General features: G+C 46.3%; 1 protein-coding gene across 2 annotated transcripts in view; it reads right to left on the reverse strand.

Annotated features, from left to right (window-relative positions):
- Positions 1-13,880, reverse strand: part of CPSF7 (cleavage and polyadenylation specific factor 7) — a 132,834-nt gene that overhangs the window by 48,182 nt on the left and 70,772 nt on the right. For both annotated transcript variants that reach the window (XM_030201165.1, XM_030201164.1), the window contains exon 5: positions 10,631-11,054. In XM_030201165.1, the coding sequence (XP_030057025.1) occupies positions 10,631-11,054 (424 nt within the window). The remainder of the gene's footprint in view (positions 1-10,630; positions 11,055-13,880) is intronic.

The raw sequence follows: 13,880 nt of genomic DNA on the forward strand, positions 1-13,880 counted from the left end.
TCTTTCCCTCCTCTAAAACCTAGGTGCTCCGGTGCGTCTTGTCCGGGTTTTGGACCTCCGTTCTGTACTTACAGGATTCCATGTTCCCTGGTGTTCCCTCGGCGGCCATTTTGAATCTCGCCGAGACCGTCAGAAAGCATTGAGAAGCACGGAGAGCAGCGCGATGGGCAGGAAAGAGGGGGCTCTTTCCTGCCCCGACGTCACTAGACCACCAGGGAACATGGAATCCTGTAAGTACAGAACGGAGGTCCAAAAACGCTACCTTCGGACTATAAGACGCACCCCCCATTTTCCTCCCAAATTTTGGGGGAAAAAAGTGCGTCTTATAGTCCGAAAAATACGGTAAATTTGCTGATGACACAAAGTTATTCAAAGTCGTTAATTCGTGACAGGATTGTGAAAAATTACAGAAGGACCTTACGAGACTGGGAGGCTAAATGGCAGATGATGTTTAATGTCAGCAAGTGTAAGGTGATGCATATGGGGAAAAAAAGAACCCGAATTATAGCTACGTCATGCAAGGTTCCACGTTAGGAGTTACTGACCAATAAAGGGATCTGGGTGTCGTCGTTGATAATACACTGAAACCTTCATTCAATCTCTCCGCTCCGTCTTTATCTTCCTTGAGCGCCCCTTTTACCCCTCGGTCATCCAGCGGCCCAACCGATTCTTTTGCCGGCTTCCTGCTTTTAATATACCGAAAAATTTTTTTACTATGTTTTTTTTCCTCTACTGCTATCTTTTTTTCGTAATCCCTCTTGTCCTTCTTTACCTGCGCCTTGCATTTGCTTTGATACTCCTTATGCTGCTTCTTGTTATCTGTCAGGCTTAAGGTTCAGTACATTAATGAAGGTTGACTTGAATATTCAGATGTTTAAGAGGAATAGGAAAAGCAGAGGGGGAGCTTCACAGATTTTATTTAAATCATTTCCCTTCCCGGAGGAAGTGATGTCATCGCACAAAATGGCAGCCCAGCTCCTTCGGTCCTGCCTGGGCACACTAACATAGCGTTATATCTACTGCCATCAGGCTCTCCCTTGAATTATTAGGACGAATTGGCCTGCGGACATTTAAGGACCATGAGCAAATCTTATTCCTCTCAGAAGCGAGTGGCAGATCGCCCGCCAGGTTTTTTTGCCTCTAATGCTATCTTTTTTTTCGTAATCCCTCTTGGCCTTCTTTAGCTGCGCCTTGCATTTGCTTTGACACTCCTTACGCTGCTTCTTGTTATTTTCAGATGGTTCCTTCTTCCATTTTCTGAAGGCGTTTCTTTTAGCCCTAATAGCTTCCTTCACCTCACTTTTCAACCACTCCGGCTGTCTTTTGGACTTCCGTCTTTCTTTTCTAATTCGCGGAATATGTTTAGCCTGGGCCTCCAGGATGGTATTTTTGAATAGTGTCCATGCCTGTTGTACAGTTTTTACCCTCTCAGTTGCCCCCCTAAATTTCTTTTTAACCGTTCTTCTCATTTTATCATATAGTGGAATTGGAAAAGGTCAGCGAAAGCGGGGATGGGACAACTTCCCCATAGACCACTACTAAATGGACTTGGAAAAATCCACAATTTCGGGAATAACATGTATAGAATGTTTGTACGTTTGGGAAGCTGCCAGGTGCCCTTGACCTGGATTGGTCGCTGTCGGGGACAGGATGCTGGGCTTGATGGGCCTTTGGTCTTTTCCCAGTATGGCATTAAATATGTACTTATGTAGATTTCTTTTTCTTAATTTGAACAAATACTAGTCTTTCTGTGGCACATTATTGCATGCTGAAGTGTGCAAGGGTCACAAAGAAACATATTACTACATCATATGCTGATGCTTTCAAAGTTGGCTGGATTAGTGAACGATTCGGCAAGAAAACTAACCACTGAATTGATGAGCTCAACAAAATGGATATAGAAACCAGTCTGTAACTGTAAACAAACCGGGTGAACCTGGTGAAACAAATGTTGCTAAAATCATCCAAAAACCTGGAAGGTTTTGCTGTTCTATCCCTATTTGGGGATAGAACAGCAGGCATGAAACTAAAAGGAATGAACAAATATGGTTTGTATTGCTCTGTGCTCTGAATAAAGTTAAATGAAATGACGTCAGCTCCAGGAATGGTGGCTCGGTGCTGAAGCTCCGGACAAGCTGCATTAAAAATCAAAGTATTTCCTTGTTGGGAACGATCGGGAGCTTCAGAGGGTCCGGGTCGCATTCCTGCAGGCATCGGAGCTTGTTGGCCGAGGCTGCGTGAGTTACGAAGGAGCAGGCTGGACGGAGTCAATGATTGTGGCTGCACGGCACCTGGGGAGAGCACGTGGCTTTTTAGAAGGCCGCGGTGAAGGCTCGGGGCGGCGGCAACAGGTGGCGGGCAAGGAGCCGTGCCCTCCGCTTCGGAGGTCGTCCCTGGAGCGTTGTGTGACTGTGATCCCTGCCAGACCTACTCGGACCACAGGGAGGCGGCCTGCTCTTTCCCGAGGGCTTCCTTAAAACAGAGGAGAGTTTGGAGTGCTATCGAGCGTACCCCAGCCCGTGTGCCGTCAGGAGCAGTGGTAACAGCATTGCAGCCTTTACCTCTGGGCTTACTAGTGGAAGTGGTGGTGTATTTCTACTTTGGCTGCTGCTCTGGGTTGCCGAGCGGCGGCTCTAGGGATTCCCCCGGCCTTGGTGACCACGACGACCACGGTTGCATTCTTCTCCTCGAGGCCTGCGACGGAGTGTGCGGCAAAGGAGAGGGAATGTGTGGAAGAGGACGAGTGGGGCCGGGCCAAGGAGTGGCTGAAAGGGCCCCCGCGTGCGATTGGGGATACTTTGCTCGCGCTCCGCCGTTATCATCCGCTGCGGGCAGGGGGGGCCCACGGCAGCGGCTGGTAGAGCCCCAGGCCTGGACAGTGTGTCTGGATCAGATTTAATCTGACTGATAAGAATTTAGGAAAATATGAAAGAAATGAAGTCACGGACCGAGATGGCAGCTTAAAGGCGGAGCTCCATTGGGGCAAGGTTTAGAGTGAGCGAATCCCATAGAATTAAGCGGCATCCCAAAGTGTGAATCGAAGGGGAAAGGTCCCTGAGGAATGCCACCAAAGAAGGGACTGGAGCGATTCCATTTTTCAACGGAGCAAGGCAAAAAAACCCGTTGGCGTTGTTGGCGGGGCCAGAGCGGAGTGGAGCAAAGATGGCAGCGAGTCCAGCGGTGGCCAGGGAGGAGCACACTAAGGAGGGCCTTGAGACTGGCGAAATCGCGAAAACGGAAGTGGTGGCTTGGTTTCAAGATCTGAAGGCCGATCTGGCAGGGGTCCGAAAGGATATACAAACTGCCCTGAGAGAAATTAGGGCTGAAATTCGCGATTTGGGAATGCGTGTCGGGGAAATGGAGACTTTCAAGCAGGACATAGGGAAACTGCATAAAGTGGTGAATGTGGACATGCGGGAACTACAACAACTCAGGGAGCAGGTGGAGGACCTGGAGAATAGGTCGCACCGCAATAACCTGCGATTTAAGGGAATCCTTGAATTGGACATATTTAGTAATTGCGAAGCAGTAATTCGAGAACTGTGTGGGTTCATTTTGAATGCTGAGGATGGAGGAAAATTGCTGGACCTTCGCATTCAGAGAGCACACAGAGTGGTTGGCCCACAGCGGGAAACTCGCCAGAGGGACATTTTGGTGTGTTTCGCCGAATTCTCCATGAAGGAGAAAATATTGAGCAAAGCAAGGCAGCAGAGAGGGGATTCAAGATGGCGGCCGAGTAGGAAGCACGGAAGATAGCTCCGCTGTTACCCGCTCTTACTCTTGATTTTTTTGCCTTTGAGTTACTTAAACGATGCCTAAAAGGAGAGGTAAATCGCGAGGTCCCGCTACTCCCCTTTTACCTGGAGCTGGAACAATGGATCGCTTCCTTTTACCGGGCACACCGACGGGGACTGGTTCGCTGCTGGAGGGATTAGGGAGAGGTCTGCCGTTCCCCCAGCTTGAACAGGAGACATCTTTTAGTCCCGAGATGAGGATTCCTCCTCCCATGCCGGCTATGGCGCTGAACTCGGACCAGAGACCCCTTGATGCGCAGGACGCGACGGGGTTTCCTGGCGCGGGTGCTGAGTCGACGCCTGAGATGCCGGTGAACCCTGCTGTGGATACAGCAGAAGTGAGCGGAGGAGAAGCTGTTCCTGTGGAAGAACGCGGAACAGTGGGAGGTCAACCAGCTTTAACTTCAACCCCTACAACGGATACACTAAGTAAGTCGTTTTTGCCTGAAGAGCCTCAACAAATAACGTTGGATAACAGTTGGGAAGCACTTGTAGGTTTAGAAGCCTCATTTACTCAAAAGTTTACTCAGTTAAATAAGAAATTCATATCTGATAATGAAAAAATTGTGGAAATGGACATGAGATTAAAGTCTTTGGGCAAACATGTGGAAACTAACTCTTCAGTAATCAAAAATTCTCAACAAATACAAGTTAATTTAATTAAGGAAAATTTACATCTTCAAAATAGAATTGAAATATTAGAGAATTACCAACGTTCAAATGCCCTCAGACTGATAAACTTTCCTAAGCAGGTCGCCATTTCTCCATTGATAACCTTCAAGCAGTATTTAACAGAGGTTCTAAAAATCCCATAAAAATCACATCCACCAATTTCAAAGATTTTCTATATAGAACCATCTCGGAAGAAAGATCTAGTACAAAGAGAGGAAGTAAATGCCCAATCTTTGGATTTAAATTTGACTCAAATTATTGAAGGAGACAATGTGGGTCTAACAACTGCTACACTTAAAGTGATTTTCATACTTCAACCGGACAGAGACTGGATACTCAAACAATTTTTTCTAAATAAAAGACCAGATTTCCTAGAGTGTAATATTAGAATGTATCCGGACGTCTCAAGAATTACGCAAAAGAAAAGAAAAGAATTTCTCAAACTGAGACCAAAGGTAATGCAACTTGGAGCATTATTCTGGCTGAACTTTCCTTGCAAGTGTGTGATAAAATTAAATTCAATTAAGTATGTATTTTTTGAGGCAAACCAACTGAACTCTTTTTTAGAAGCAAAGCTGAGAGACTCACAGCTTCCATTACCAGCTTCAATCCCATAAATAGTTTATATTGCCTGGAATGCTTATACTAGCCACCATGTTTTGATTTAGAAGTTGGTTTCTAAAAAATCTTATTTGATTTCCTGAAAATTGTGATAATCCCCTATTATTGTGGACTATAGACGAGTAATGGTTTCTTTGTTAATTATACTTATTTCTATAATGTTTATATTCTTAAAAAAATTTTTTTTTTAAGATACTAAATCGTCTTTATCTGTATTCAAGATATAATACTTGATGTAATTGAAAAATTAAAAAAAAAAAAAAAAAAAAAAAAAAGCAAGGCAGCAAAAAGAAATTATTTGGAAAAACTGCAAGATTGGAGTGTTTCAGGATCTGGCCTGTACTACACTGCAAAAGCGTCTATCCTTCCAAGAAGCCATGATACTTATGAGGTCAAAGGGGATCCGGTATAAGTGGCTCTTCCCGTTTGGGATGTTGCTAACAGTGGACGGTAAATCGCGTAAAGTCAAGACCCCGGATGAGGCATGGTCATCACTGTACTCTTTGGGGTGCAGAGATGTTCCCGTTCAGAAGGAGTTAAGAGAGACCGCCAGGGAACCCAGAGCGGATTCGGCGTGGCAGAAGGTGGTGGATCAGGGGAAGACTTCTAACAAGCAAGCTTCCTGAAGGAGCACAGATTTGTGTGGACTTGTGGTGAATTGCTTGAATCAGTGGGGAGGTTGGGTGGAGGAGTGTGGGATGCATGAATGTAATGGATGTGGGTGTAAGTAGGGTGATGTGAGGGACAGAGATTAGCTTTGGAGAGGTTAAAGCCCCGGGAGTGTGCGTTGATTCCTCGTAGGATGGCTGATTTACTGACAGAGAGATAAGCTACTGACAGAGAGATAAGCTACAGGGTAGGGGAGGGTGGGGGAGGGATTAGGATAAGTTGGAGCAGAGGAGTGTGGGTTTGGAGCAGGGGGGAGGGCAGAGATCGCCTTTGGGGGAGGAGAGGGGACAAGGGGAGGGTAGAGACCTTATTGGTGGGTACATGGAATGTAAATGGGCTAAATACTTAGGGGAAACGAAGTAGAATACTTAAGGAGTTGGGTAGGCTGAGGGACACTCACTTGCTGCGTTGTAGGCCTTTTTGGGAAGTGGTGGTACATCAGGGAATAGGGCCAAAAAAGATGGGGAGAGTGGCTATTTTGATCAGACAAACTTGATTAAAGAGGTGTTTCGAGATACTAGTGGGCGTTGTGTGGGCCTCAGAGGGTGCTTGCAGGGGAAGGAGCTGACATTGATTAACATTTATGCTCCGAATGTGGGGTAGAGGGAATTTTTTCAAACATTTAAAGAAGAAATCTCGGGATGTGTAGGAGAGCAGGTTGTGTTAGGAGAGGATTTTACTATTGCCCCGGATGCAAGGTTAGATCATTCAACAGGAGGAGGGCAGCAGAGTGGCCCTGGGAGGAAGGCATTGTTACAATTTTTGAAGGGGTTGGAGGTGGTGGATTGTTGGAGGTTGTTACATGAGGTACAGTGGGACTACACCTTTTACTCGCATGCAGGACAGATGTATTCCCGGATAGATGGGCTATGGGTGCATTGCAATAGATGGCATATGGTGGGGGCTGTGGAGATAGAGACCATTTGTGTTTCTGATCACGCGCCAATGTGGATTAAATTAACTGGGTTGGGCCAATGCAGGAGACAAGGAGTCTGGAGTCAATGAATCACTGCTTGGGTATGAGAAAGTGCGGGAGGATATTCAGCTTACTATTCTAGAATTCTGACGCTTTAATGACAATGGGGAAGTAACAGATGGGGTGTTATGGGATGAGATGAAGGTAGTGGTGAGGGGTGTTTTGATTAAATGGGGGTCGTGCAAGAAAAGGGAAAAAGGGCAGAACTCGCTGATTTTGCAGAAGAGGTTATTGCATTTAGAACAGCTGCACAAAAGAAACCCTAAACCGCAGGTATGGGAAGAACTTAAGCAAGTGAGAGGGAAACAGCACAACTGCAGATGGCAGAGGTGGATTTTATGAGAACTAAGCTCAAGCAACAATATTTTGAGTTTGCTAACAAATCCAGTGCAATGTTGGGCCGTTATTTGCGGGCGCGGAGAGGGCGTTCCCTTATTCAGAGGTTGAAGGATGAGAGGGGAGGATGGCACTATGCTGACTCAGGCATTGGAAATTGTTTTGTGAAATATTATCAAGAACTTTATAGTGCTTCTGAGAAACCACAGACGGTACATATGGCTCGGTTTTTGGATCGGATCTCTTTACCATGCTTGGATGAATCTGAAAGGGCTCAGGCTTGGGGAACCCATTAGACTAGGGGAGGTACAGGGTGTGATAAAACGGCTACCTAATAGTAAAGCACCAGGTTTAGATGGATACTCGGTGAAGTTTTATAAATGCTTTGTGGAGGAGTTGGGAGACCTCTTGGTGAGGGTGAGAAATGGAGCGTTGGAGGGTAGTGGGCTACCGGTATCTACATCTGAGGCTGGGATAACGGTTCTGCCTAAGCCAGGAAAAGATCCTGTGGTTTGTGGTGCCTATAGGCCTATTTCACTTCTGAATGTGGATGCAAAGATAGTAGCCAAGGTCCCGGCTAATAGGTTGGCTAGGGTGTTGTCATAATTGATCCATATAGATCAATCTGGGTTTATCCCGAAGAGGCAGGTAGGGGATAACATAAGGCGTTTTCTCCATTTAATATGGGAGGCACAAAGATCCCGGTCCAGTATAGCTTTGTTGGCTATAGACACAGAGAAGGCCTTTGAATGGGTAAGCTGGGGGTTTTTGCGAGAAGTAATGAATCACATGGGCCTGGGTGACAATTTTGGGGCTTGGCTGGCAGCTTTGTATACAGCTCCGAAGGCATGCCTTAATATTAATGGGGGATATACTTCCTTTTTCCCAATAGGTAGAGGGACTAGGCAGGGATGTCCTTTGTCGCCCCTCCTCTTTGCCCTGTACACAGAGCCGTTGGCGGTACTGATACGCCAGCATCCAGATTTTCGGGGTATTAGGGTTGGGGGGATGGAACATCGTATTGTTTTGTTTGCGGATGATGTGCTACTTTATGTGGTGGATCCTGAGCAGAAACTACCTGTGGTGTTGGAGATTTTTAGGGAATTTGAATGATATGCTGGCCTAAGGGTGAACATGGATAAAAGTGAGCTAATGGGGATTTCTTTGAAACAGGGGGAAAAAAGTAGATTGAGAGCATTGTTTGCGTTTAAGTGGGCCAAGCATCACATTTGGTATCTGGGGATTCAGATTCCTAGGGACTTGGGTAGGGTGTATAGTCTCAATTATGGGAAGATAACAGACCAAATTCAGGGGGAGCTGTCCCGGTGGAAGGGTTTGTGGCTCTCGTGGTGGGGGCGTATGGCAGTGGTGAAGATGAACGTGCTGCCTAGATTGTTATTTTTGTTTCAGGCGCTGCCAGTGGCGGTTCCAAAATGGACATTTAAACAACTGCAGGGGTTGGTGTCACAGTTTATATGGGGGTGGGGTAGGCATCCCCGTTTAGCTGGACAAGCGTTATGGGGTGTCCCTGAGGGGGGGGGGGGGGGGTAGAGCAGTGTCTAATATTGAATGGTATTATGTTGCTGCCCAATTGAGGACGATTATGGACTGGGAGAGGGGGATAACTAAGCCTGCTAGCCAGTTGGAGCAATCGTATAGCCTGCACAGGCCGATGAGCTCTTATTTATGGACTACTGAAGGAGTGGAGGTGATCTTGGCGGGGATACAGAATCCATGTGTGAGGCATTTGGTGGAATTGTGGGGAGAAGTGCGGAGGAAATGGGAACAATCTGATAGGCAGTGGCGTTCCTGGCGTTCGGTGCTGCCCCCCCCCCCCCCCCCCCGCTAAATGAGTTTGCTAAACTTCGCTTCGCTGCAGCTCCCTCTGCCCTGGAACAGGAAATAACCTGTTCCGGGTCAGAGGGAGCTGCAGCGAACGAGCGACGAAGTTTAGCGAATTCGGAGCAGGCGTGCGCCGCAGCCCCCCCCCCCCCCCAGCGGCGTGCACCCGGGGGCGGACCGCCCCCCCCCCTTGGTACGCCACTGCTGATAGGGTGTCGACACTGGCGCCTTTGAGATGGAAGCCACAATTTGGGCAGGGAGAGAAAATGCTATTTTTGTGTGGTGGGAGCAAGCAGGCATTGTGAATTTCAGGGCTGTGCTGCGGGGGGGGGGGGGGGGGGGGGGGGGGGGGGGGGGGGGGGGGGAAATAATTTTCCCTATATACAGATTTGGTGCAGGAAAATGCATATAAAGTTTTATCCAGATGGTATTACACACCTGAGAGATTGGAGGCGGATGTACCCCGGTTGGATGTTGGAGGTGTAATTCACAAAGGAGTTCATTTATACACATATAGTGGGCATGCTCCAGGGTGGTGCCCTTTTGGCACGCTGTTATGAAAGCGTTAGAAAAGTTGATTGGATCGTCTTTGGGGTGCAGCCCTTTGGTGTGCCTCTTGGGCTTATATAATGAGAGGGACTCTTGGGAGGAGCGGAAATGGTTGCGCTGGGGGTTGGCAGCAGCTAAGTGCCTCATAGCACAGCATTGGAAGAGGGCAGACCTCCCGACATTTGGTGACAGGAAATGTAAATTGGGTCAGTTAATACAAATGAAGTGACTAACGGCATACCGCAGGGAGGGGGCACTGTAACATAAGGGTGGATGGTCTCGATTACAACAGTGACTGACATGGATTTAGGATCGTGAAGTATTACAGGAGGGGGCGGGTTGGGGGGATGGGAGGGGGAGAGAGAGAGGCATATTTTCAAAGCACTTAGCCTTCCAAAGTTCCATAGAAACCTATGGAACTTTGGAAGGCTAAGCGCTTTGAAAATATGCCTGAGTGTCCCAAAGAACCAGGGGGCGCTTTTAAGTTGAGTGGGGTTGGAGATGGTTAGAGGGGTGGGGAAGGGGATGTTGTATATTAGGGTTGCACGGTTTAGTTGAGAAGTGGATACTGTTTATGGGACTATTTTGATACCATGAGTTTTGGAGCAGTATACATAGTGGATAAGTTAGTTCCAGAGGTTCAGTATTTATGAGCCCCTGCATGGGCAAATGTGAGCAGGTTGTGCTCTTTGCGAAACTGAATGCTGCAGAGTTATTATAATAATAAAAATTTAAAGTGGAAGAAAAAAAGTAAATGAAAGGAAAAAAAAAGCACAAAGATGGGATTATAGCATCTAAATGTTCAATTATTTTACCACCCCCTATAACTTTAAGTGATTGTATCTAAACAGCATTGCTGTACAAGTTTATACTCTCCAGTGAAAGAAGCAGAGAAAAGCATCATAATCGTATCAGCAATATACATGCCCATGTAGCCAGTAACAGTTTCATATTTCCCATCCCAGAAATTGGTACACACTGTATATTTCACTGGTGTGTGATTGACAGATCAATTGCCCAGTTAAATTGTTTCGCAGATTCTTAAAGTCACTGTACCCTTGGAGTTACATTTATGGCTAGATAAAGGATGATAACACGTAACATATACTGTATTTGGTATCTTTAAACAAGTTCCCTAGAGCATGCTATAAGGTTCGCAAGATAGTCTTACCTGGCTCGCAAATAAGGGTTGCGTGACATCTTGCCAAAATTGTCAGGCATTGCCTTGTTGTAAAGATCCACAGGTGGTGCTACTGCAGTATTTGGTGGCGGGAAGAAGGCAGGGTTGAGGTGCAGGGCAGGTGGAACTGCCCCCGGTGGTGGTACCGTCATGTGGGGTGGAAGTCCCGGGGGAGGGGGCATCAGGTGTGGATAGTGGAGTCGTGGAGGAGGAGGTGGGACGTTGAATCCTGTGGAAAGAACTGGAGGTGGAAGAGGCAAGTGGGGACGGGGAAGGCCTATGACAGAGGGTCGGTTAAAGAACGGTAAAACAGGTGGTTTCTCGATGCGTGGAATCGCTACTGCATTCTCGGTGGGTGTGCCACGCCCATCAGCAGACTCCGTGGAATCTCGGGAGTGAGCTCTTGGTGGAATTCCTACAGAGAGAGAAGCAACCATGTGAATGGCTAGATGGCAAAAGCTACAGTAAAACCTCTTTCTAAAGGACACAGAAATTACTGCAGTGGCATTCTCCACTTGGCATGCTAGTGACTATACAACTGCAAAACCGAAGTAATGTTTCCTGCAGGAGCTATTAGTTAGTGACAGTAATAATGCAGTGCCCCTATAGAAGATATTAGCATGTAACAGGCTAACTGCAGAGTTGGAGTAGTTTACCAGTTTGCCCAGTACTTACTGCTAATTAAGGTGAAAATATTCATACCTGTTAATTTTTTTTCCCTTGAATCCTACTAGACCACTCCAGACCAATGAAATGTTCCCCTACCAGTAGATGGATGTAAAGATACTGAACTATTCCAGTGATGTCAATATGAAGGCTGGTGCAGCTTGAACTTCTCCAGCATGTCAATGCTAAGTAGCAATAGGTTCACCTTTTTACCCACCATTTTAGAGCCCCATTCAATTTTTGCAACATTTCAAATCAACTTCGGTACATCGAGAGATAGAGAGATAGAGAGAGATAGAGAGAGATAGAGAGAGATAGAGAGAGATAGAGAGAGAGAGAGAGAGATAGAGAGAGAGAGAGATAGAGAGATAGAGAGAGAGAGAGAGAGAGAGAGATAGAGAGATAGAGAGATAGAGAGAGAGAGAGAGAGAGAGAGAGAGAGAGAGAGAAAATGAGCAGGCTAAGCCCAAGTAGTCTTCTTGAATCCACCTGCTGTAGTCTTCTTGGGCAGGTCCTGAACTAGTTTAGCAGGATTCAAGGAAAGAAAATTAACAGGTATGAATAATCTCACCTTGCTTTTCATCCTGCTAGACCAGTCCAAACTAAACCCATTTGGTCTGGACTGTGTAAAAGTACCTTACTGGGCGAGGGAAGAAAAGGCTCTCTGAATCACCGCTATGCCAAAGGCCTCACTGCTTCTGGCTTGAAAATCAGTCTTGTTGTGTTTCACAAAAGAATGCAGCAATGACCAAGTCATTGCCTTGCAGATATCTTCAGGTGCAAGCCCTTTGTTACCCTACCCAAGATGCTGCCTGGGTTTGAATTAAGTGAGCCTTGAGGCCCAGTAGAACTATTTTCCCAGAAATGATGTAAGCTGCCTCAATGGTCACTTTGATTTACCACCCTATGGAATACTTAGAGGATGCCTGGCCCCTGCTGGGACCCTGAAACAGCACAGAGTCAGTCTGAAAGGCAAAAAGGGAAGGGAAGGGAAATGGGACTTGATAGATCGCCTATCTGAGGTTTTTGCAACTACATTCAAAGCAGTTTACTTATATTCAGGTACTTATTTTGTACCAGGGGCAATGGAGGGTTAAGTGACTTGCCCAGAGTCAGAAGCAGCTGCAGCAGGAATCGAACTCAGTTCCCCAGGATCAAAGTCCACTGCATTTGAGAGGAATCCAAATTACCTCTGCGAAGAAACAGTGTGTTTTAAGCTTGTAAAATGTATTTAATATTTTCCTGCATTAATCAAAGTGTATTTCTCCTATTTGGCAGCAGGTGGTGATTCTTTGGTGTAAAGCTTTTACAGGGAACTAAGGGGGTCCTTTTACTCAGGTGCTAGGCTTTCTTCCAGCACTCTCTGCAAGAAATCCAGAATCTCTTATGTGCCAAGCCAAGATCCTATGCTCAAATATTTGCCATACCTCGAAGTATATCAACAGTCCTTCCTGAGAATGGAAATGGCTTCCAGACAACTGATGGGCCATGAAGACTCCAGAAAGGGCCACTGTCCTTATGCCACCTGCCCCCCGATGGTGGGCTCGCATTGTTGGGAAGCTCTAGGTGAATCCCCTTGAACAGATTGCTGGTCAAGTCCCACCCAAGTCAGGCTTTGATGCACCCTCTAGTTGAATCAAATGCAACATGAAGTCCTGGGACAGAGGTGCCCAGTGGGATAGCAATTTCTGCTGCAGTGGATGCAAAAGCATTCTTGACCATCTACTGCAATGGGATACAAAAGCACTCTGGCGCGTAAAACCCAGGCCTGTGGAATCCTTTGGATGCAAAGGTCCCTTTTCTGATCCTGCAACTTGAGTAAGCACTACTGGAGAAGAAACACAGTCCCCCATTTGATATTGAAATTACTTAAGTATTCTAGCTCTTGAGAAGATGTTAAATGACTTTTGGCATGATTCACCAAATTTCAAGTTTGTTTCTTACTTAATATACTGCCCATAAAAAAACCATCAGAGTGGTGTACAATTCATAAATAACTGGAAAGAGAAAGGACAAGTATTACAATATTTCAAAAAGAAAAGACAGAGTCACCCAGCCCAGATGTTCCAATAGCAGGAATACCTCGGATGTGGTCTTCTTGGGATGGTTAGCCAAGTCTGCTTGTATCAACCAGCCATCCAGATAGGGATGCACTTAGATTCCGTTTGTGCAGATGGTCAATACTACTAACTATCATCTTGGTGAATGTCCAGGGAGCTGTTGCCAGTCTGAAAGAATGGACCTTGAACTGCAGTGTCTGCTCAACATACAGAAATGGAGGAACCGTCTGTGAGGTTCTTGAATAGAGATGTGTAAATAGTCTTATGTTAGATCTGGAGAAGTCAAGACTTGCCCAGCTGAACTGAAGCGATTTCCATGTGGAAATGAGTTATGTTCTTCAGAGCTCTTTATTAGCACCTTTATTAGTCAATATCTTAATTGTTCCAATGCCACTACTGATCTAACCCATGGGCTGTAGCCATACTGTTATGTGAATGACATTTAAATACGTTACACCACCTTACTTCAGATAATCACACCCTGCAGCAAACTTGTCTCAATGCAGTTACCAATT

Source organism: Microcaecilia unicolor, chromosome 4 (genome assembly GCF_901765095.1).
Source record: "Microcaecilia unicolor chromosome 4, aMicUni1.1, whole genome shotgun sequence".
Classification (NCBI taxonomy): domain Eukaryota; kingdom Metazoa; phylum Chordata; class Amphibia; order Gymnophiona; family Siphonopidae; genus Microcaecilia; species Microcaecilia unicolor.